The sequence below is a fragment of the Hyla sarda genome, chromosome 4 (genome assembly GCF_029499605.1).
Source record: "Hyla sarda isolate aHylSar1 chromosome 4, aHylSar1.hap1, whole genome shotgun sequence".
Classification (NCBI taxonomy): Eukaryota; Metazoa; Chordata; class Amphibia; order Anura; family Hylidae; genus Hyla; species Hyla sarda.
The window spans coordinates 318,690,672-318,715,748 of NC_079192.1; the positions used below are offsets into that span (position 1 = coordinate 318,690,672).

The 25,077-nt window shown below is 46.4% G+C and overlaps 1 protein-coding gene and 1 long non-coding RNA gene across 5 annotated transcripts in view; both read left to right on the forward strand.

The window, feature by feature from the left end:
* Window positions 1-5,808: 5,808 nt before the first annotated feature.
* LOC130369535 (protein YIPF5-like) lies at window positions 5,809-21,205 on the forward strand. 2 transcript variants are annotated; one of them, XM_056574896.1, is made up of 6 exons: window positions 5,809-5,961; window positions 7,512-7,631; window positions 10,240-10,409; window positions 11,594-11,739; window positions 20,343-20,524; window positions 20,752-21,205. In XM_056574896.1, exons 2-6 carry the CDS (start codon window positions 7,522-7,524, stop codon window positions 20,912-20,914), a joined length of 771 nt encoding a protein of 256 aa, XP_056430871.1. In that variant the 5' UTR covers window positions 5,809-5,961; window positions 7,512-7,521; the 3' UTR covers window positions 20,915-21,205. The 2 variants fall into 2 exon arrangements, with proteins under 2 accessions (XP_056430871.1, XP_056430872.1); XM_056574897.1 differs by lacking the exon at window positions 5,809-5,961 and adding an exon at window positions 5,969-6,122.
* Window positions 21,206-21,996: 791 nt separating this feature from the next.
* Window positions 21,997-25,077, forward strand: part of LOC130367045 (uncharacterized) — a 40,718-nt gene continuing 37,637 nt past the window's right edge. The window contains exons 1-3 of one of the 3 annotated variants that reach the window (XR_008892055.1): window positions 21,997-22,116; window positions 22,767-22,794; window positions 24,826-24,908. This is a non-coding gene — a long non-coding RNA (uncharacterized LOC130367045). Of the gene's footprint in view, window positions 22,117-22,141; window positions 22,185-22,766; window positions 22,795-24,825; window positions 24,909-25,077 lie in introns of those variants that run through there. The other 2 variants (XR_008892057.1, XR_008892056.1) reach the window with 2 other exon arrangements.

Here is a 25,077-nt window from a genome sequence, read left to right on the forward strand (position 1 = left end):
AGGGGTAAAAGGAGAGAAATCACCCTAAAATTTGTAACCCAATTTCTCTCGAGTAAGGAAATACCTCATATGCGTATGTAAAGTGTTCGGCGGGCGCAGTAGAGGGCTCAGAAGGGAAGGAGCGACAATGGGATTTTGGAGAGTGAGTTTTTCTGAAAGGGTTTTTGGGGGGCATGTCCCATTTAGGAAGCCCCTAAGGTGCCAGAACAGTGGACCCCCCACATGTGACCCCATTTTGGAAACTATACCCCTCATGGAATTTAATAAGGGGTGCAGTGAGCATTTACACCCCACTGGCGTTTGACAGATATTTGAAACAGTGGACTGTGCAAATCAAAAATTTTATTTTTCATTTTCACAGACCACTGTTCCAAAAATCTGTCAAACACCAGTGGGGTGTAAATGCTCACTGCACCCCTTATTACATTCCGTGAGGGGTGTAGTTTCCAAAATGGGGTCACATATGGATATTTATTGTTTTGCGTTTGTCAGAACTGCTGTAACAATCAGCCACCCCTGTGCAAATCACCTCAAATGTACATGGTGCACTCTCCCTTCTGGGCCTTGCTGTGCGCCCCCAGAGCACTTTGCGCCCACATATGGGGTATCTCCGTAGTCGGGAGAAATTGCGTTACAAATTTTGGGGGTCTTTTTTCCCTTTTACCTCTTGTGAAAATGAAAAGTATAGGGAAACACCAGCATGTCAGTGTAAAAAATTTATTTTTTTACACTAACATGCTGGTGTAGACCCCAACTTCACCTTTTCATAAGGGGTTAAAGAAGAAAAAGCCCCCCAAAATTTGTAAGGCAATTTCTCCCGAGTACAGCGATACCCCATATGTGTCCCAAAACTGTTGCCCTGAAATACGACAGGGCTCCAAAGTGAGAGAGCGCCATGCGCGTTTGAGGCCTGAATTAGGGATTTGCATAGGGGTATTCTATGCCAATGATTCCCAAACAGGGTGCCTCCAGCTGTTGCAAAACTCCCAGCATGCCTGGACAGTCAATGGCTGTCCGGCAATACTGGGAGTTATTATTTTGCAACAGCTGGAGGCTCCTTTTTGGAAACAGTAGCGTACCAGACGTTTTTCATTTTTTGGGCTGAGGGGGGCTGTGTAGGGGTATGTGTATATGTAGTGTTTTTTACTTTTTATTTTAGGTTAGTGTCAGTGTAGTGTAGTGTTTTTAGGGTACAGTCACATGGGCAGAGGTTCACAGCAAGTTTGCAGCTGGAAGTTTGAGCTGCAGCGCAAAATTTGCGCCATCTCAAACTTGCAGCACTAACTGTAAACCTCCGCCCATGTGAGTGTACCCTGTACATTCACATTGGGGGGGGGGGGGGGGCAAACATCCAGCTGTTGCAAACTCCGAGCATGCCATTTGGCTGTCCGTGCATGCTGGGAGTTGTAGTTTTGCAACAGCTGGAGGAACGCTGGTTTGGAAACACTAAGTTAAGTAATAAACTTTCAAGTGTTTTGCAACCAAACTTAGTGTTTCCAAACCAGTGTGCCTCCAGCTGTTGCAAAACTACAACTCCCAGCATGCATGGTCTGCCAGTGCATGCTGAGAGTTATAGTTTTGCAACAATTGCAACAGCTGGAGGCACTGAGGTAGGAAACGGACAATGTTTCCCAACTAGTGTGCCTCCAGTTGTTGCAAAACTCCCAGCATGCCCAGACTGCCCAGGCATGCTGGAAGTTGTAGTTCGGCAATATCTGAAGGATCAGATGTTGCCGAACTACAACTTCCAGCATGCTTGGGCAGTCTGGGCATGCTGGGAGTTGTAGTTTTGCAACATCTGGAGGTCCACAGTTTGGAGACCACTGTATAATGGTCTCCAATCTGTGCTCTTCCAGATGTTAGAGAACTACAACTCCCAGCATGCCTGGACAGACTGAGCATGCTGAGATTTGTAGTTTTGCAACATCTGGAAGAGCACAGATTGGAGACCATTATACAGTGGTCTCCAAACTGAGGACCTCCAGATGTTGCAAAACTACAACTCCCAGCATGCCCAGAAAGCCAAAGGCTGTCTGGGCATGCTGGGAGTTGCAGTTTTGAAACTCTCAGAGGCAGCAGTGAGATCGCTTTACGGCGATCTCACTGCTGCCAATGAAGATGCCGCACTGCTGCCGGAAACTCACCTCCGGGACGCAGCGCAGCCAGGATCGCATGGAGGACGCCGGGACCACCGGGACCGCTCGGGACACCGCTCGGACGGGTAAGTGACGCCGGGGGAAGGGTCAGGGACACTTAGCAGAGCGGTGTGTGTCCCGATCCCCGTGATCGGGACTCACACACAGCGCTGCTAAGTATTTTCATAGCGAAACGCTGCTATCAGCTAGTCAGATTTGATCAGCTGATAGCAGCGATCGCTGGGGGGGGGGTGGGGGATGAAACCCCCCGTGGTCGCACGGTAAGATGGCTGGCTATCAGTGATAGCCACCATCTTTCCGGGCACTGCGGGGTGCCGCGATTAGCGGCAGTAATGTTCATGACGTACCTGTATGTCATGGGTCGGGAGCACCTTGCCACCCATGACGTACAGGTATGTCATAGGTCGGGAAGGGGTTAACCTCTTAAGGATGCAGGGCATACCTGTACGCCCTGCGCTCAGTCCCAGTATATAACGCGGGGTCACGCCATGACCCCGCGTCATACCGGGTCGGTCCTAGCGGCTAATGAAAGCCGGGACCCTAGGCTAATAGGGTGCGGCAACGATCTTGTTTTTTTTTTTTTGTTATTAACCCTTTAGACACGGCGTTCAAAGTTGATCGGCGCGTCTAAAATGAAAGTTAAAGCTTCCCGGCAGCTCAGTCGGGCTGATCGGGACCATCGCGATGAAAATGTCCCGATCAGCTAGAATGCGAGCAGAGGTCCCTTACCTGTCTCTGTCGTGTCCGATCGGCAATTGATTGTTCCAAGCCTGAAATCCAGGCTTGAGAAATCGACCGCAGATAACACTGATCTTTGCCGTGTCAATGCACAGCAATGATCTGTGTAGCAGATCAGTGTGTGCAGTGTAATAGCCACTAAGGGGGGGGGGGGCTATAACACTGCAAAACAAAAAATGTGTGAAAAAAAGTTAATACTGATAATTGAACACCTTCCCTAATAAAAGTAAGAATCACCCCCCTTTTCCCATTTAGAAAAAAATAAACCGTGTAAATAAAAATAAACATATGTGGTATCGCCGCGTGCGGAAATGTTCAAACTATAAAAATATATCATTAATTAAACCACACGGTCAATGGCGTATGTGCAAAAAATTTGCAAAGTCCAAAATACCGTATTTTTGGTCACTTTTTATTTCATGGAAAAATTAATAAAAATCGATCAAAAAGTCTGATCAATATAAAAATGGAACCGCTAAAAACTTCAGATCACGGCCCCAAAAAATTATCCCTCATACCGGCCCGTACGCAGAAAAATAAAAAAAAGTTATAGGGGTCAGAAGATGCCAATTTTAAACGTATTAATTTTCCTGCATGTAGTTATGATTTTTTACAGAAGTACGACAAAATCAAACCTATATACGTAGGGTCATTTTAATCATATGGACCTACAGAATAAAGATAAGGTGTTATTTTTACCCAAAAATGTACTGCGTAGAAACGGAAACCCCCAAAATTTATAAAATTATGTTTTTTTTTTCCTTTTTGTCGCACATCAATTTTTTTCCGCTTCACAGTGGATATTTTAATAAAATGACTATTGTCATTACAAAGTAGAATTGGTGGCGCTAAACATAAGCCATAATATGGAATTTTAGGTGCAAAATTGAAAGCGTAGAATAGAAGTAATTTACAAATCTGTTTGGCTAGGTTCAGACTACGTAATTTCCGCCGGAATTTTCGCTCTCAAATTTCCGTCAGAAATTCCGCTTACTATAATGCATAGTGTAGTGAATGGTTTTCCGTTCACAAATTCACACTTCGGAATTTGTGAAGCGGAAAATCCGGATGAAAAATCCGCTAGAAAATTTCCACCTGAAGAAAGGGGTTGCTCTTTCTTCAGGCGGAAATCCTAGCGGAACACATAGCAGTCTATAGGAGACTGCAGTGTCCGCGCGGTCCTAGCGCCGACTAATTCAGTCGGCGCAGGCGGAACTCGGAATCTCCGGGCGGAAGTTTTCTGCACGGAGATTCCGTAGTCTGAACCTAGCCTTTAACTTGCTGGCACCAGTTGATTTAAAAAAAAAATAGTTTTTTCACGGGAGTACCCCTTTAACGACGCAGGACGTATATTTACGTCCTGCGCCGTCTCCCGCGATATGAAGCGGGATCGCGCCGCGATCCCGCATCATATCGCGTGGGTCCCGGCGCTAATCAACGGCCTGGACCCGCGGCTAATACCACACATCGCCGATCGCGGCGATGTGCGGTATTAACCCTTTAGAAGCGGCGGTCAAAGCTGACCGCCGCTTCTAAAGTGAAACTGAAAGTATCCCGGCTGCTCAGTCGGGCTGTTCGGGACCGCCGCGGTGTCCCAAACAGCTGATCGGACACCGGGAGGGCTCTTACCTGCCTCCTCGGTGTCCGATCGACGAATTACTGCTCCGTGCCTGAGATCCAGGCAGGAGCAGTCAAGCGCCCATAACACTGATCACAGGCGTTTTAATACACGCCTGTGATCAGGATGAGAGATCAGTGTGTGCAGTGTTATAGGTCCCTATGGGACATATAACACTGCAAAAAAAAAGTAAAAAAAAAGTGTTAATAAAGGTCATTTAACCCCTTCCCTAATAAAAGTTTGAATCACCCCCCTTTTCCCATAAAAAAAATAAAACAGTGTAAAAAATAAATAAAAATAAACATATGTGGTATCGCCGCGTGCGTAAATGTCCGAACTATAAAAATATATCATTAATTAAGCCGTACGGTCAATGGCGTACGCGCAAAAAAATTCCAAAGTCCAAAAAAGCGTATTTTGCTAACTTTTTATAACATTAAAAAATGAATAAAAAGTGATCAAAAAGTCAGATCAAAACAAAAATCATACCAATAAAAACTTCAGATCACGGCGCAAAAAATGAGTCCTCATACCGCCCCGTACGTGGAAAAATAAAAAAGTTATAGGGGTCAGAAGATGACATTTTTAAAGGTATAAATTTTCCTGCATGTAGTTATGATTTTTTCCAGAAGTGCGACAAAATCAAACCTATATAAGTAGGGTATCATTTTAACCGTATGGACCTACAGAATAATGATAAGGTGTAATTTTTACCGAAATATGCACTGCGTAGAAACGGAAGCCCCCAAAAGTTACAAAATGGCGTTTTTTTTTTCGATTTTGTCGCACAATTATTATTTTTTCCGTTTCGCCGTGCATTTTTGGGTAAATGACTAATGTCACTGGAAAGTAGAATTGGTGATGCAAAAAATAAGCCATAATATGGATTTTTAGGTGGAAAATTGAAAGGGTTATGATTTTTAAAAGGTAAGGAGGAAAAAACGAAAGTGCAAAAACGGAAAAATCCTGAGTCCTTAAGGGGTTAAGGGGTTAAGTGCCTTTACACCAGTGTTTCCCTTCTCAACCAGGGTGCCTCCAGCTGTGGCCAAACTACAACTCCCAGCATGCCTGGACAGCCAAAGGCTGTCCGGGCATGCTGGGAGTTGTAGTTTGGCCACAGCAGGAGGCACCCTGGTTGGGAAACACTGCTTTACACAAACACAATTACACTGTGGCACTTATATATTGCTTGATTTGTGCGCTTCACTATATTGATAGATCTTGTCATCTGCAGTTTCTCCACTAGATGGTGCTATTACCCTTCTTTATGTGCTTGGTACCGGAGTTTATACACAGCCAGGAGTGAATCACGTGACCGGAGGGTCACATGATCGCTCTCTGGAGGAGATCTCGTGAGAGCTGTGAGTACTGCTCTGTATACCAGGAAGAGGACGTGGCTGTGTGCTGACACCGGAGATCACTATATTCAGCTGTTCATCAGTGGGAGAGGTAGGACACTGATAAGACATGATCTGTGATTGGTCTGTACCATGAGGTTTGTATGTTTAGGGACAGCAGATTGGCCGGTTGCTCATAAGCCCAGAGTTAGCTGCGCCCCCTGATGAAGCTCGGCATTGAGTGAAACAGATGTTGGGGCTTATGCAGACGTGGTAAGGAATGTTTGGATGGTATTTTGTGGGGCTTTTCTGGGTTATGCTCTGTCTCCTTTCACATAACGCTTTGTAGTTACGGTGACTGGATGATCCTGCTGCGAAACGTGTTAGGCTGGGTTCACGAAATTTCTTAATGGGACTGCGGATTCCCATTGAAATCAATAGGTAGAATTTTCGGTGGAATGCTTCAGCGAAATTCCACTGTGTGAACATAGCTGCAGGGGTGCGTTCACACATGCATATTTTCTGCTGCAGATTTAGTGTAGCAGATTTTACTATCCATTGAAGTCAATGGACAGCAAAAGATTTTTGTTAGTTTTCTACCTTGATATTTTCTGCTCAGTCAGATTCACAGACTGGGAAGGGGCGTTACCCAGCAGGTGTGACATCATCTGAAGCCATACAGGGGAGAACTTCCACCCTCACTCTGCTACGCACAGCCCAGAGCAGTTCAGTGTGTGAGAGGAGCTATGATTGGCTAAGGCTGCACACACACCCCTCAGCACTCCAAACTGCATTTCCTGATTTTGGACTGGCAGGAGTCCAAAGTCTGTGCAAGAGATGGGGGGGGGGGGGGGGGAATGTGCTCTGGACAAATAGGGAGACACCTAGTGGCAGCTTTTTTAAGCACAAATAAAACATAGCATACTTAAAGGGGTACTCCGGTGAAAACGTTTTTTCTTTTAAATCAACTGGCTCCGGAAAGTTAAACAGATTTGTAAATTACTTCTATTAAAAAATCTTAATCCTTCCTGTATTTATTAGCTGCTGAATACTACAGAGGAAATTCTCTGCTGCTCTCTGCTGACGTCAGTATAATAACAATAATAATAATAAGTCTTTATTTATTGTTGTCCTTAGTGGGATTTGAACCCAAGGCCCCAGCACTGCAAGGCAGCAGTGCTAACCACTGAGCCACCATGCTGCCCTTAGCATACATCTGCTATGCATGCTTGCTAAAATGGACAGAGATGTCAGCAGAGAGTACTGTGTCATCAGTGTTCCAAAAAGAAAGGAATTTCCTCTGTAGCATTCAGCAGCTAATAAGTACTGGAAGGATTAAGATTTTTTAATAGAAGTAATTTACAAATATGTTTTACTTTCTGGCACCAGTTCATTTAAAAGAAAAAATGCTTTCACCGGAGTACCCCTTAATTTTTTTTTTTTTAAATCAAAGCACATTAAAAAAATATTTTTTTTTTATTTACCATAAGGAGTGCAATAGCAAAAATTAGTTTTTAATGAGAGTGCCCATTTAATTCCCCCCACTTACTTTGCTGGTACTGGGAAAATATCTTATCTTATTGTTCTGCTGCATTAGATGGAGGCGGCTTCTTTATAGTTCCTTACATAATGCTTTGTTGTTTTCTTGTGTTGTATTTTTAGAGCTGCTGCCATGTCAAACTTTGATAACGGCAATCAAGATTTCTACCAGACAAGCTACAGTATTGACGATCAATCTCAGGGTTACGGCTACAATACACAAAATGAAGCCCAATATAACAAGTAAGATCACATTTCTGTCATAATACCATATATACTCGAGTATAAGCCGAGTTTTTCAGCGCAATTTTTTGTGCTGAAAACGCCCCCCTCGGCTTATACTCGAGTGAACTCTCTGCCTGTCAATCCCTTTCAGTAGTCTTCAACCTGCGGACCTCCAGATGTTGCAAAACTACAACTCCCAGCATGCCGATGGCTGTCTGGGCATGCTGGGAGTTGTAGTTTTGAAACATCTGGAGGTCTGCAGGTTGAAGACCACTGCCGCCTTCGTCATTATCCAGACCCCCCTTTTAGTTTTATACTCACCTCCCCTCGGTGGGAAGGAAGGGTGAGCTGGTCTGGGCCATCTATGCTGCAGGGACCGTCTGGTGGGGAGGGTTAGTCATTCCGGGCTGTCCATCTTCACCGGGAGGCCCTCTTCTCCGCTCCGGGCCCTGCCCCAGACTAGTGACATTGCCTTGATGACAATGCACAGGGACGCATGAACATCCCTGTGCGTCGTCGTCAAGGCAACGTCACTAGTCCGGGCAGGGCCCGGAGCGGAGAAGAGGGCCCCCCGGTGAAGATGGACAGCCCGGAATGACTAACCCTCCCCACCAGACGGTCCCTGCAGCATAGATGGCCCGGACCAGCTCACCCTTCCTTCCCACCGAGGGGAGGCGAGTAGAAAACTAAAGGGGGGTCTGGATGATGACGAAGGCCACAGTGGTCTTCAACCTGCGGACCTCCAGATGTTTCAAAACTACAACTCCCAACATGCCTGGACAGCCGATGGCTGTCCAGGCATGCTGGGAGTTGTAGCTTTACAAAATCTGAAGGTCTGCAGGTTGAAGACCACTGAAGGGTGAAGGGTGTTAATGACGGGGGTCTGGATGATGACATGGGGGGGGGGGAGATGATGTATTTCCCACCCTAGGCTTATAGTCTAGTCAATAACTTTTCCTGGGTTTTGGGGGTGAAATTAGGGGCCTCGGCTTATATTCAGGTCGGCTTATACTCGAGTATATATGGTACAAATGAATGGAAAATCCATTAACCTCTGCGTGATAGTACTTGTGTTGTCGCAGGTGAGTTCTGCTACGCATCTCATGCAGCAGAAAACGTTTGTCACTTTTGAAAAAAAAAAAAAAAAGCTCTAATTTGATGACTGACAAGTAGTGTTCTGTGTATGTATAAGGAGGTACTGCAGCAGCTGAAGTGTGCTGTGGTGTCTGCCTGCACAGTAAACAGAGTCCATACATTGTGTAATGCCACTACTGGGTAACTGCAGCTTCGCTTCTATTCACTTCAATGGGAGTTGAGCTGCAGTAACTCGGCACAGCCACCACACAATGTACAGAGCCTTATCCTTCTTGCCCTACTTTCTGTGTATATGCCAGTGCCGTGAGATAGGGCAGGTGCTCCTCCGATCAGAAATTGATGGCCTATCCTGAGGCTATCAATGTGAGTTTCCAAAAAACTCTTTTAACAAAGACCTGTGGCAAGTTTGTTGCCCTTGGGCTGATTGTTGGGGCCTAAAGGTGTTGTGCCAATATTGTTGGAACATGAGAATATGTGAAGACAAAAAATAGACAGCCCTGTGCCGTAACCAGAGGTAGGGGAGAGGCATGCAATTATGCCAAATACTTGCGTACCTGTGGATGTTGGGCTCAGAGCTCAACATCTATTGGAGCATATATAGAATTCCAAAGTATCGCTGCCTCCGGTCCTGGATCCACCTTGGGAAAGGTAGCTGTAGAACACTTTCGGATCCACTGAAAGGATTCCAGATGGGGAAGAAACCAGGTTAGTTGCGGGGGCGCACAATGCTGATAGCAGGGACTACGGGCACCGTGGATTTCAATTAAGCATTTTTATTTCTCATGAACAATGCGTTTCAAGAGCTAGCCCACTCTCTTACAGAGGTAACACTAAAGTGATGTTTTATACATAAAATATTTTAAAATAGACCCGGAGTTACCTAGGTGAATGATGTAACGCAAGTAGGACATCACATCATGGCATACTGCATGTGAATAAAATAGCATGAACTTAAGGATTTAAAATGTCCCAATAATTGAAAGGGGAGAAATGATTCCCCACTGGTGAATGAGGTACACCGAATGTAAACCTTGTAAAGTAGAATTATGTTATTTGTTGTTTAACCGGATTGTGTAAACCCCCGAAACTGTGTATTGCAGACACGGGTCGTGTTGACTTAAGGTGTTTGTCACCCTCTGAAATCTGTTCCCTGATATCTGCAAGGCATGAACCTGAAAAGATGGACCTACCCTTTATTATGTAGTTGTCTCTAATACAGTGATCATTAGAAATGTATCTGAAGAGTCCGGATGCCGTCCTGCTTTTTGGGTCGATTCCTTTGGTTCGTTGACACGTGTGGAGTTAGATGATTGTGCTCTCTGCTTTCCCTTCAATACATGATTCAGTGTATTTCAGTTTATATCCTAGGATTTTACTGTTTGGCTACAAGCTGCATATTTACCCCAGTTAGTAAATTTCTTTCAGAAGGGGTTGTAAATCTTAGGCTCAGGGGTCTGTGGATACAGGTTTTTTATTGTATTTTGTTGCTTTGTATCTTTGCATTATTACTGCATTCACTTGTAATTTGCAGACAATACAACTATGACTATAGCCAACAAGGTGCTTTTATGCCTCCTGGGATGACAAATCAACAGCAAGCGTATGCAGGACAGATCTATCAGCCAACACAGACATACACTCCTACTTCTGCAGAGTCTGTGTATGGAAGCGGTTTTGATGATGAGCCCCCTTTGTTAGAAGGTAAAGTTCACTCCATAAAATAACCATTATTTACAGCTAGAAATCAGAGATAGATATTCTGTTTATCAGCCAAGAAATGAAAGTGATAAACTGATCCTGATAAATCTTTCCTATTTACGTCTTGAAAATGCTTTACGTCCCTGCTTCATATCCATACAAACATTACAAAAGACTTAACCCTTTCCCTCTACAACTAGCATAAAACGTAAGCTATTTAGCTCGCTTAAGTCAAGCCTTGGTTGCTGCCATGAGTGTAGCACAGAGTTCCTCTGCTCTGAGCAGCTTAATATTATGGAGTTAATCTCCTCAATTACACACAGCAGTTCCATAGAAATCAGTGAGTGCTGTACAGTTTGGAGGTTATACCAGAGATGTCCTGTACGGACTGTTCCTATTCCATCCTGCCCGGGCTGCAAAAAAAGAGAAAAAAAACTTTCACTTACCTTCCTACATTCCCCTGGAGCTCCGCAACAGCTGATTGGTTGGCTGTCTACTTCCTACTTCCCTTATGCTGAAGCACCGTGTGACATTCCGGGCTATCACCGGCCGCAGCGATGTCCTGCCTCGGCCGGTGATAGGCTGAAGCACTGTGTGACGTCCCGGGCTAAGGGAAGTAGGAAGTAAACAGCCCGATCAGCTGTTGCGGAGCTCCAGGGGAACGTAGGAAGGTAAGTGAAAGTTTTTCTCTCTTTTTGCAGCCCGGGCAGGATGGAATAGGAATAGTCCGTACCGGACATCTCCTTTAAAAGGGTACTCCAGTCCTTTAACCCTATAAAGATGTAATTTTTTTTTTCCAGTTAATAGCCATAAGTCTTATCCCCTACCTCCAGAACTGGGCCCTGTGCATGGAGCGGCGGGGTTTGCATGCACTGTATGGTAGTGTCGGAATTACTGGAATACAGTGCTTATGTTTCTTTGCTGCTTCTGTAGACAATGCATGGACCATGTGCCGACCCCACGGTTCCATGGATTGGGAGAGCTGGGGGCCCTTCCTGGAGATGAGTCTGAGCAGTCATACCCCCTACGATCAAACACATCGGGATAAGTTTTAAAGTACTGGAGTACCTCTGATACATTTAAGGCCTGAATCTGTGATTGCTGTATAACTAATGGAATTTATACTGACCAATCATTTGTTTGACCTTTTTTTTTTGTTAATATGTAAATATGCTTTTACTTTGCAGAGCTTGGGATCAATTTTGACCACATTTGGCAGAAGACATTAACCGTGCTACACCCTCTGAAAGTAGCAGATGGCAGTATCATGAATGAAACAGATTTGACTGGACCAATGGTCTTTTGTCTTGCATTTGGTGCCACATTGTTGCTGGTAAAGTTATCACATCTGCTGATACATTATGATGGATAATGTTAACTGCTTGAATTGACTTGCATTGAGGGGGGCGGGGCGTGTCGTCATGAGGTGGCAGGGCTTTGATGTCACGAGCTCCAATCGCCAGCTCCAGCGTTCGGAACAGTTTGTTCCAAACGCTGAGCAGCGGAGTACCCCTTTTAAGGCGATTTATTATTTTTTTTAAATTTTTTTTTTTTCATTTTTGCACTTTAGTTTTTTCCTCCTTACCTTTTAAAAATCATAACGCATGGGTATATGCTTTTGCCGCTAGGAGGCGCTGACACTAGGAAAAATTATTTACGAAAATGTATGAATCTCTAACTTAAAGGACATCTGCAGTGCTGGGCAAAAAAAATTTTTTACCTCATTTAATAGGTCTTTGAAAGACCTTTCCAACGATGTCTCCCCCATAAAAATTGGCCCAGTCTTTCTCCCGTTATCAGCACATGAATTACTGAGGACAAGTGAAAGAAAAACTACATCTCCCATCATGCCTTGTGCTTACTTCCTGTAAGCTGCTGCCCTCCCCCTGTTCTATCCCCCCGAGCAAATTATTATATTGTAACGCCCACATCTCCCCCTTCCCTATGCATACACCCTCCCCTTCTGCTCATCTCCCCCTCCCCATGCTGGCTCCTGTCCAGTGATGAAGCAGCTGCCTCCATGCTCACTGTAGTGTGGGCACTGGAGAGTGGAGAGTGAAAGGAAAAATGGTAAAAAAACATAATTGTTTGTCTATAAAACTGTCCTGATAGGGGTCCCTCCATCTTTTTCACAACTACAACTCCAAGCATGCCCAGTTATTTTATATGCTGTTCGGACATGCTGGGAATTCCAGTGGTGCCTCCAGCTGTTGCAAAACTACAAATCCCAGCATGCCCTGTCAGCTTTCTGCTGTATGTGCATGCTTGGAGTTGCAGAGGTGACTCCAGCTGTTGTAAGACTATACATCCAAGCATGCCGTGTCAGCTTTCTGCTGTTTGAGTGTATAAAGGAGTTGTAGTTCACCAACACCTCTACTGTATCAGGAGACTCCTGGGAGTTGTAGTTCACCAACACCTCTATTGTATCAGGAGACTCCTGGGAGTTGTAGTTCACCAACACCTCTATTGTATCTCTGTAGTCTCCTGGGAGTTGTAGTTCATACACCAGTGTTTCCCAACCAGGGTGCCTCCAGATGTTGCAAAACTACTACTCCCAGCATTCCCTGGTTGGGAAACACTGGCATACACACACACATAACAGGGACTACAACTCCCAGCATGTGTCATTCAGTAGTCCCCCCCCCCCTCACACACAGAATCATCTCCAGTATGATATTTATTCCCTGTAGTCTATACACCACCAGCCCGTGCAGTGTAATATGTCTCCTTCACACACACGTCCTCCCCTCCCTGCTCTGTGGTTTGCTCTGTGTTTCCCCCCATGAAAACTTGAATCCTCCCCGTGATAAGTGAGGTCCTGTGTAGACAGAGCAGGGGAGGGGGGAGGAGCTGTGGACGTCCTCATTCTACCCCTGCTTGAATCTTATAGATAGGGGCGTTTCTGAGGATGAGCCTATGGCTGCCTCAGAAAGCACCCGCTCATGCATAAGCAGGGAGGACCTGACAGAGGCTAGGGGGAGCACAAACACTGCTGGGAGGAAGAGATCTCCGTCCCCAAGATGGCGGCTGCAATGTAATGAATAGGGGACGGACGCAGGAATACTGGGCTATGCTGGCAACTCTAATATCTCAGAAATGGCTGCATATAGGTAAATAGAACTAATTGACTGAATTGTATAACTTTTGTTTGGGGAACATTTGGGCAGGGATTTTTGACCACTACAGTTGTCCTTTAATTTTCTATATCGGCTCCATTGGGGGACACAGACCGTTGGTGTATGCTGCTGTCTCTAGGAGGTATGACACTATGGCAACAAAAAAAGTTGGCTCCTCCCAGCAGAATATACCCACCTCCAGGCCCTGAGCTAATCAGTTTAAGCTTGGTGTCTAAAGGAGGTGGACATGGTCTGGATTTCTCCAGACCAGGTCTTCTGTTTTATTATTTTCCTAGTTAGGGAATGTGTTAGTTTTTTTATTCCTTTTTCTTTCATGTTTTCAGGTGGGGACTCAGGAACTGCGGCTTACTGTTTCCCCATTGCGAGTAAGGGGGCACAGACATTGCATATATGCGCTGTTAACCCCCTCTCGCCAACGGTCAGCGCCTGGGGTTGTACCTCATGGGTCCGGGTCCCCCTATTCCCTGCTCGCCTCACTCGCACATGGTAGCTCAGCGTGATGCAGGTAACAGAAAGCTGACTGAAGACCTCGCAGAAGACTCCATTAGGTAAGTTCTTCTGACTGAGGTGAGTATATATTTTCTCCCTTAGGTGCTGACTTGCAACCTCTGGAGACCCTAATTTTTTGGACCACCTTCAGGTCTAAGGGGCTGGCCTGTGTTGGGGCTCTATCTTTATTCAAAGCAGGGGCGAGCAAGGGCATTTTGGGAAAGAAGGGGTTACTTTTTACTAAGTGTGTGTGTGTGTGTTTTCATACTATGCGGCTGTCAGCCGCAGCGCCTACTATGCGGCTGACAGCCGCGGCGTCTGTACTGTTCGGCGCATGAAGCGCCGACTTACTTTCTGTTTTGGCAGCTGACGGCGGACATGTGTATCGCCCGCTCACTTCCCCGCGGGCGCAGACGCGACCGACATGTGCGCCCGGGGCAAGGAGTGGGCGCCATTACTATTCTTCACAACGGCCGGGGCGCTATAGCTCTGCCCACAGGGTCGCCGGAGCTTACTGGAGGCGCAAACCGCTCTCCAATCAGCGCCAATTAGACAGTGCCTCTGCTCCAGGCACGCCCCTCTATGGCTATTGGCTGGCCTGTTTCTCCCTCTCTTTCTCTGAGCGGAGTTCTCCTCACAGCAGCTGCCACAGGGGACTCAGACTTGGGTGAGAGAGTTCTTACCCAGAACTGTTCCTCCCTCTAAACAGACAACTGGAGAATTAGTTTCCTATTTTGTCTGTAAGACCTGTAATTCCAAAATGCCTGGTTCTGCTGAACCCACTTGCTCTGCCTGCTCCTCTGCTGTCCCAGACCCCATGGTACCCCCGGATGCTCTTTCAGTTCCAGTGGATTCGGCCGCCCCTCCAGCCTGGGTTTCTTCCCTATCCAAGTATATGGCTGACTTGACTCAAGTCTCCCGTTCGGTGGCTGAGGCCTCCCGTGACGTGGTGTCTGCCTTGAAGAAGTCTGCCCTGCGCCGGCCCTCTAGAGGGACCCGCTCCCCTTCTCCACATACCTCACGCTCTCACAAGCGTACTAGGGGTGCATCTTCTGACTCTTCCATTGAGTCTTCAGGTAGATGTGGGCGTTCCCCTCGTGGGTCCCGCCCCCCCCTGAGCCATCTGGTCCCAAACGTCGCTCCTCCAGAGAACATTCCCGCAGTCGCCACTCTGCCTCACCAGAGCCGCGTACCCGATCAGGGTCGCCCCCCTCCAGGGCTGCCTCCACTCGTTCACATTCTCCTGGTGAACTGGCGGATGAGGCTTTTGAATCGGCATCTGACTCGGAAGACCACGCGGATTCAGTTGAAACTGTGAACTCATTGGTTGCGGCCATAAGAGACCCCTTTCACTTAGAGGACCCAGGATCTTCGGACGTGACTCCTGAAGTATCCTTTCATCGTGCTAAACCACCCTTTGACACCCTTCTGGAATCTGCATGGAAACATCCAGACAAGAGGTTCCCGGGAATGAAGGTGGTTTAGGTGCGTTACCCATTCGACAATGACCTTGTCTCTAAGGTGGTTTCCCCTCCCTCAGTGGACCCACCAATTTCCCGCCTCTCTAAGGCTACCACACTGCCACTGGCAGATGGCGCTGCTTTCAAGGACCCGACAAGAAGATGGAGTTCTTAACGAAGTTTGCCTCCTGAAGCAGCAGGCTACTTCCCACCTTCGCCTCGGCTTGGGTGTCCAAAGCCCTATCGTTGTGGTGCTCAAAACTCCGTCAGGTTATCCAGGCGGGATCCCCCCCTGAGGATCTGTCTGCCTTGGTTCTCCAATGCTCTAAAGCTGGGGAATTTCTGTACACAGCTTCCATACAGTCAGCCCGTTGTGCTGCCGTTGCTGTGGATCACCTGGCGGCCCTCCGCCGTTCCATGTGGCTTAAGGCTTGGGATGCGGATGCCGCTTCCAAAAGGTCTCTCACCGAGCTTCCTTTTACTGGTGTCCGTCTTTTTGGCAAGCGCCTTGACGAGATTATTGGGGAAGAGTTCCTTGTTGTCTCAAAATAAGGCTCGCTCTACTTTCCAGAGGAAGTCCTCTTCCTTTCGGACTTTTGGCCCCAATAAGGGGTCGGGGCAGGCGCCTTGGCGCGGCAAGAAGGCTCCCTTGTTCCGGGTGCACCCGTCTTGGAAGTCGGACAACAACCGTTCCGGCCATTTTGCGGCCAAATCAGGCAACCGCAAACCCACTTCCGCATGAAGTGATGCACCCACCCGCATTTTTCTCGGGTGGGAGGTCGTCTCTTATTTTTTCGAGACATCTGGACCACACACATTCAGGTCAGGGACGTGGTGTCCAACGGGTACTGAATCGAGTTTGCCTCCCTCCCGAGGGATTGTTTTTTTTCAGTCCCGGGCTCCCCGGTCTCCTTCTCTGGCGAAGCAGTTTCAAGAGGCTCTTTGGTCCCTGCTTCTCTAGGGAGTTATTGTCCCCGTTCCTCCAAGGGAACGTTTTCGGGGTTTCTATTCCAATCTTTTTGTGGTCCCCAAGAAGGGCGGTTCGGTGCGGCCAATCCTGGACCTCAAGCTTCTCAATCGTCATCTTCTCATCCGCCACTTCTGAATGGAATCCCTCCGTTCGGTAGTGGCATCCATGGAACAAGGGGAATTTCTTTCTTCGGTGGACATCAAAGATGCCTACCTCCATGTTCCAATATTTCCCGGCCATCAACGGTACCTCCGTTTTGCGGTTCCGGAGGGGCATTTTCAATTTGTAGCCCTCCCCTTTGGTCTGGCCACTGCTCCTCGGAACTTTACCAAGATCCTTGCGCCAGTGATAGCCCTGTTGCGGTCGAGAGGAGTCTCTGTGATCTCTTACCTGGACGACCTTCTCATCAAGGCTCCCACCAGAGTCCAAACCCTGGAGAATGTGGATCTCGCCCTCCAAACCCTGGATCGCTTCGGGTGGATGGTCAACAGGGACAAGTCTGTCCTTTCTCCCACCCAGTCTCTGATCTTCCTGGGACTTCAATTCAACACGGCCTCTGCCCGGATTTGCCTTCCGCCGGACAAACATCTAACTTCTGTCAGGAGTCCGCTCCCTTCGGGCCCAGGTCCCAGTTTTCCTCCGCGTTTGCATGGAAGTCTTGGGTCGGATGGTAGCGGCCATGGAGGCCGTACCCTTTGCCCAGTTTCATTACCGTCCCCTTCAACTGGTGATTCTCTCTCGATGGGACAGATCTCCTCTGTCTCTCGATCGCAAGATTGCTCTCCCTCGTCGGATCCGTCAGTCTCTGCTCTGGTGGCTCCGCTCCCCCTTTATTCTTCAGGGGCGATCATTTCTTCCCCTCCACTGGCAGTTGGTTACAACGGATGCCAGTCTGTCGGGCTGGGGCGGTGTGTTAAGGGACTGGACGGTTCAAGGCCTCTGGTCTCCCCGGGAAGCCCTGCTTCCGATAAACCTCTTGGAACTGAGGGTGATTCTTCTTTGCCTTCTTCATTGGGAGTCCCTGCTTCAGTTTCGCCCTGTCCGCGTCCAGTCAGACAACGCCACGGCCGTGGCGTACATAAATCGGCAAGGCGGCACTCGCAGCTCGGCAGCCATGGCCGAGGTGACAAAGATTCTCATCTGGGCGGAAAACAAGGTTCTGGCCATTTCGGCGATTCACCTTCCAGGTGTGCTCAACTGGGAAGCGGACTTTCTCAGTCGGTCCTCAGTGGTCCCTGCATCCAGAGATCTTCGCGCAGATCTGCGACCTCTGGGGCATTCCAGACGTGGACCTCTTCGCGTCTCGGCACAATCGGAAGATCCTTCTGTTTGTGGCGAAGTCCCGGGACCCCCTGGCACTAGCTGTGGACGCCCTAGTGATTCCTTGGAGGGGTTTGCTCTGCCCTGTTTCCTCCCCTTCCGCTCCTTCCCAGGGTTCTGAGGAAGCTCAAAGCGGAGGACGTTCCCGCCATACTGATAGCTCCAGATTGGCCCCGAAGGTCGTGGTACGCAGACGTGGTCAGGCTCCTGGACTGGACTCCACTACGCCTTCCACTTCGTTCTGACCTACTGTCTCAGGGTCCTCTTTGCCACCCCAATTTACAGTCTCTGCATTTGACGGCGTGGCGGTTGAGACCGCGGTTTTGAGAGCCCGCGGTTTCTCTTCCCAAGTCATTCGCACCATACTCGGGGCTCGTAAGCCCTCCTCGGCAAAAATTTACTGCCGTACTTGGCGGTCTTATTTTCGTTGGTGTGAAGCTCAGGTTTTGTCTCCTGTTACTTTTTCTGTTCCCCGTCTTCTCTCTTTCTTGCAGTCGGGTTTGGAACTGGGTTTGTCTCTCAGTTCCCTTTTAAGGGTCAGGTTTCGGCTCTTTCTATTCTTTTCCAGCGTCCTCTGGCTTCTAATTCTCATGTCTGGACCTTTCTTCAAGGACTGGCGCATGCTGCCCCTCCTTATCGGTCACCTTCTCCCCCTTGGGACCTGAATCTGGTCCTGGGGGTCCTCCAAGGTGAACCTTTTGAACCCCCGAGGGAGGTGTCCCTGCGCTTCCTTTCTTGGAAAGTGGCGTTTCTTGTTGCTATCACCTCCATTCGGAGAGTGTCTGAATTGGCAGCTCTCTCCTGCAGTTCTCCGTTTCTGGTGCTTCATCAGGACAAGGTTGTCTTCCGGCCAGATCCTTTCTTTTTGCCTAAGGTTGTTTCGGCCTTTCATCTCAATGAGGACATTGTTCTTCCGTCCTTTTTGTCCAGCTCCTTCTCATCCTAAGAAGCATTTACTCCACAAACTGGATGTGGTTCGAGCTGTTCGGTCTTACCTCTCTGTCACTTCTTCTTCGTTTTGTCAGTGTGATTCATTTTTCGTCCTTACGGAAGGTCGTAGCAAGGGACAACCTGCTTCCAAGGCCACCATTTCTCGGTGGATCCGGTCTGCCATTTCGGAAGCCTATCGCTATAGGGGGAAGGTTCCTCCCTTCAGGGTTGTGGCTCATTCTACCTGTTCTGTTGGGGCATCTTGGGCTCTCCAGAGCAAGGCCTCACTCAGCCTCTCAGATTTGCAAGGCGGCTACATGGTCGTCCTTGCACACTTTCTCGAGGTTCTACCGGGTTCATACCTTCGCATCGGCTGATGCTAGTCTGGGCCATAAAGTGCTGCAGGTGGCAGTGGAACAGCCGTCTGCCTAACTGATTATCTGCCCACCCAAGGGACGGCTTTGGTACGTCCCACGGTCTGTGTCCCCCAATGGAGCCGATAGAGAAAAGGAGATTTTTTTTTTTTAACACTTACCGTAAAATCTCTTTCTCGAAGGATCCATTGGGGGACACAGCTCCCGCCCTTTTTGGGTTTCTCTTTGGTTTTCTGTCCGAGGGTGTGTTCAGTTATATTTTTTCTTCTGGTTCTCGGACAGTTCGTGTTTTTTTCATTGACCTGTCGGTCCTCTTCTTCTATTGCTCTGGTACTAAAACTGATTAGCTCAGGGCCTGGAGGCTTTTTTTTGTTGCCATAGTGTCATACCTCCTAGAGACAGCAGCATACACCCACGGTCTGTGTCCCCAATGGATCCTTTGAGAAAGAGATTTTACGGTAAGTGTCAAAAAATCTCCTCCTTTTTCTGTATACCCGGATGTGTGAGGGCTCATTTTTTTGTGCTGTGATCTGTAGTTTTTTTGTCGACACTTTATTTTTTTTTATCTCTCTTTATCCTTTTTTCATTTTTAGATGCCGCAATCAACTTTGATAGCGGCATCTAAGGGGTTAATGCCGGGCATAACTGTGATCGGTAATGTCCAGCATTAAACAGGGGTCTCGGCGGCTGTTAGCACTTTACGGTTTGTTGTATAGTGGTGGTGCCAGGTAACTGCAGCTCCCTTCCCATTTACTTTAGTAGAAACAGAGCTGCAGTTACCCAGCAGGACGCCGAACAGGTGATCAGCTGGTGGTGTTGGGTGTCGGCACCCCTCCGGTCAGCGATTGTTAGCCTATCCTTTAAAACTTGGTGCGACATTACTGAGTGAATGGTTGCATATATTTAAGAATAAGGGTAGGGTCACACGTGCCTTATCTTACTGTAGTGTCTTTTTCTACCCATTAAAGTCAGTGGGTAGCAACATCAGCTGCAGAAAATACACAACATAATAAGGTACATGTTATCCTAACATTGCGACAGTCAGATCACTATTTACCTTTTCAAACTTCAAGTGAAATAAAGCTGATCTGGAACCCCATCAGTGGTGGTTAAACACATTTTTCAAGTGTTTTGTTATGTTTGAGGTTCATTTTCCTTCAATAATAAAGTGACTTATAAAGTGTTACACATTAGCATGAAAAACGTGTATCATTAATTTATGTTCATTTAGTTGTAATAATTTCATCTCTCCACAGGCTGGTAAGATTCAGTTTGGCTATGTTTACGGGATCAGTGCTATCGGTTGTTTAGGGATGTTCTGCCTTCTCAATCTGATGAGTATGACCGGAGTGTCATTTGGCTGTGTTTCCAGTGTCCTGGGCTACTGTCTTCTCCCGATGATTATCTTGTCTGGATTTGCTGTTGTTCTTTCCTTGCAGTAAGTTTGTTTTCTCTTTAGTCATCTGAAGAGTTTACTCTACTCTAGACATGTCATTACTTTAGTGGTGGGATAAACTGTTGGGGCCCAAGGCTCAAAGCATCAGCAGTTCAACATAAAGTAGTTCCCTCAGCAGCCACTTGTCCAGTCTCCCTATTATTACTGTCTGATATTTGTGTATTTTTGCTTTGTAATGTATTAATGCATAACAATTTGTTGTATTTTAGAGGAATTATTGGCATCCTCCTCACAGCTCTAATAATAGGCTGGTGCAGCTTCTCCGCCTCAAAGATCTTCATTTCTGCTTTGGCCATGGAAGGACAACAGCTTCTTGTCGCCTATCCATGTGCTTTACTATACGGCGTGTTTGCCCTGATTTCTATCTTTTGAACTGTATATTAAAGTTGGACTACAATGGGCCAAACACATTTTGAAGATGGATTTAATCTGCCGTCTGGGATCACTAAGCTGTCATCATGCACATTTTTGGGAAACAAAGTGACGTACGTCTTATGTTCATGTTTTATATAGGACTTTTTATAAATACTGAAGGTCCTCAGAATATCCTTGTAAAGAGCTTAAGTTGTACTGACTGAACCCACTAGCATACACAATTTTAAAAGTAATTAAACAAGGTTCTGAGTTCAAAATGTCTTCTGTTTTATAATAAAAGCTCCTTTTGGATACGTAATAAGATGTCTTGGCGCCGGAGTACCCCTTTAAATGATCTTCTCTTCCTATCCACAGGATAGGAGATAAGGGTGAGATTGACATGCCACATAATTAGGGAAAAAGCGCCATAGCTACAACATGTGATTTTGATAAACTGCCACTGAGCCAGTGTTGATGCTGCAGATGCGCTGCCGGCAGTCTAGAGCTGACACACAGAGCTGCAGGGAGCTCTGCCGTTACTCTTCAACTGATGGCAGTGGATACGCAGTGTCAAATAAGCTGCAAGTGTGCTGTGTGTGACCCTGCCCTTAACGTTGAAAGAGAGGCAGAAGTGAAAATACTGTGTATATATGATGTTTCAGATTTACCGATTGGCTCTTTTAGCTAACATCTGGCCATATTTTTTTTTCTCCTCAAAAAAAGCTATGCAGTGATTGTTTGTTGTTTAACAAAAACTCCAGGCGTATCTTCTTTTTCCCTGCATAATCTGTTGCAGGGGAAAGGCCTATCTTCAGAAGGGTACAGAAAAAAAAATGCACTGGAAATTCCCAAGAGCACAGTGACCTCTAGAGTCTACAGTGAGTTTCCTGCTCAGTTTGATCCAGGCAGTTTTAGTTTTCACTGTCAATAGTATATGGGTTCTATTGCATAATATACCACATAAAGGGTAAAGTCAACAGTTAGCAATATAGTCATAGTAATAGTGGTACACTTTAATATGCGCTGGCAGTAGTGAATACTATAACCGTTTGTCATCAGTGTCACCTGCACTACCTGTCGGTACTGACAGTTTAGTGCAGGTGACACTGGTGACAGATTTTCTTTAAAGGTTGCTGTAGAAGTTATGCCATTAACTCTCTTGTGAGCAGTACTGGTGTGAGCAGTCTGTAATGGCAGCCGTCATTTAGATGTATGAGCAGGTGTGCATTCTACTGGGTTTTTACCGTTCATCTGTCTAGGGGAGCTCTGTTCTCTCAGACCGTTAAAAGTAGGAGACTTTGACTGAAAAAAAATACTATTGGTACTTTTGTTTTTTTTCCCTCCACTCAACATCCCCCCCCCCCGAAAACAATGGACACCAGACGGACCCTATTGAAGTCAATGGGATTCGTCAGGACCTGTTGTCCCTTGTGTAAAGGACCTGTTTGGCTCTGTTTTGTGGTGCAGAAAGAACTCTGTGATGAAGCCTTGGACAAAGCTGTGCTGTAAGCTTAGCCTTACCAAAGATACTTTTCCCAAGTACATATACAACACCATTATAACAATCTAACAGTTTGACTTGTTCAGGGAACAGAACAGAGCCACCTAGTGGCTGTTTTTTCAATCACATTAAAAACATATAAAGATTGAGAATTTTAACAGCAACTAAATAGCAAAGTGTCTTATTACATAAGGAACAAAATATTAAAAGTTTAGTTTGGTGACAGGTACTCTTTTTACCAGTCTTTTTTGAAAACTGCCACTGCAGTTTTTGAGCTTTAACGACTTGGCTTGAGCAACACATTTTTTATTCTTAATTTGTTAATAAATTAATATGTTAATGGTATAATATTCACTCCTTCTCCCTCAGCACCATTAATTTACAGTACAGCAGCAAGGTAAGTTTTGCTCAGCATTTTACATATTTGGCACAGTGTTAACCCTTCACAGGGCCAAGGGGAAAGGTGACAGAGTGATAGTTACCGTTTTCCCTGAAAGCAGAAATCAGATCGGTCCAACCCACAGATAGTTCTGCAATTGGTCACTCAGTGCTGACTGACCAATTGGAACGTTAGTAGGCAGGGCGAGAAGGTTTTTCTTCTTCTGCCCTCTAACAGTCCCATTCATGTTAGATGGGAATGATGAAAAACCAAGTTCTAAGGACAGTGTAGAAACATGTCTGTGTGAAAATTTTACTGAAAAAACTACCCCCACTACCGTGTAATCGCCTAGCTGTGATCGCCAGTATCCTTTCTCCCCATCCCCTCCAGCCTGCATACAGTATGCGATCTGTACAAGAACAAAACACACACATACAGTACAGCATTTTTGTTTCAAAGCTTGTCTATAGAGTATGTCTTCTGTGTCTTACAACCCCTGTAAAATATAGTTATCCTGGGGGCACAACCCATGTAAAGAGCAAACTATCTCTGTTGCAAAACCCCTGTAGGATATACATCATCCACATGCACATACAATATGCCACCTGTGCAGGATAACCCATGCATAGAATATACATATATATATATATATATATATATATATGTGTGTGTGTGTGTCATCTGCACAGCTCAACCTCTGCATAAAGTACATCACCTATGTAGCACAGCCAATGAATAAACAACATCAACCGCATTGCACAACCCCCGCATTTAATACATCAGTTATGTCGCACAATCTATGCATGAAGCACATCACCTGTTTGGCCTAATCCATGAACAAAGTACATCTATAACTTGTGTATAACGTGCATCACCTGTTTGGCAAATCTTATCTATAAAATTTCCCAAATCATAAGTCTGTTTTTGTAATGTGGGAGGAAACCGGAGTTCCCAGAGAAAATCCACACAAAACACAGGGAGAACGTACAAACTCATTACATATTGTTATCCTATGTGTATAAACTATATGACCTGGGTAGCACAACCTGCCTATAAAGTACATAGGTAGGCATGTGAATTAATTGTTGCTGTCATGAGGACATGTAATAGGTAGAGATGAATGAGTTGAGCCAAACCTGGTCTCGCTCAGAACTTTGAGGGTAAAATCTTTCAAACCTTGCCAGGCTCCGCGCTATTATCAGAAAAGATGAGGAACACATGAAATTTTGGCACCTGAATGAATGGGGGGGAAGTACTAGGAACTAAGATGATGACAGGGTAGCCCAGCATACCTAGCAGCTATATCACATGACCCTAGGTTATCTAATCAATTCTTGCATTATGTGACATACAGCTCCCAGGCTAATCAGAAGACCGCATAGAGGGTGGGTTCAAGAGGCTGATAAACCCCTATGCACTGCATTACGACCACCTTCCTGGAGAGAAAGCTGAGAGAGAGCAGACAATGAACAGGAACTACTAATCACAGAAAGCCTTTATCCAATAGAAATCAAGCTAAGCAAAGCATTGAGCAGTGGGCTGACCTCAGACAGTGACCTCCTGTCACCTCCCTGTATTACTGTTATGTTGGTGCACTACAGATCCCGGCAGTGTCACAGCAAAACACGCCCATAAAAATGACCTCATTACAATAAAACCAAGCTTAGCACAGCAGTGGGCTGGCCTGTATTGTTACATAGATATGCATTAAAGGATTACTTCAAAGCATAGGGGATAAGATCCCTGATCGCTGGGGACCCCCGTGATCTTGCACGCAGCACCCCGTTAGAATCAGTCACCGGAGCACGTTCGCTCAGGGTCTGATTACGGGTGATCACCGGGGCCGTAGCATTGTGACATCACGGCCACGCCCCCGTGTGACATCACGCTCCACCCCCTGAATGCAATGTTATGTGAGGGGGCGTGACAGCTGTAATAACCACCCTCTGTTTCCTGTCACTGAGCCAGTTACTTACCCACTTGCACACCTTTTCCCCCAGTCCAATCCTTCTAATTTTATGCTCCAATCTTTTATGTGCACCGTATCAGATGCTTTGGAAAAATCCAGATATACGACATCCAGTGATTGCCCCTAGTCCAGTTGAGCTCACCTCCTCATAAAAGCTGATCAGGTTAGTTTGACAGGACCGATCCCTCAAAAAGCCATGCTGATATGGGGGTCATACATTTATTTTTATCAAGATACTCCAAAATAGCATCTCTTAGAAAACCCTCAAACATTTTACATACAACGGAGGTTAAACTAACAGGTCTGTAATTCCCAGGGTCACCTTTTTAAAT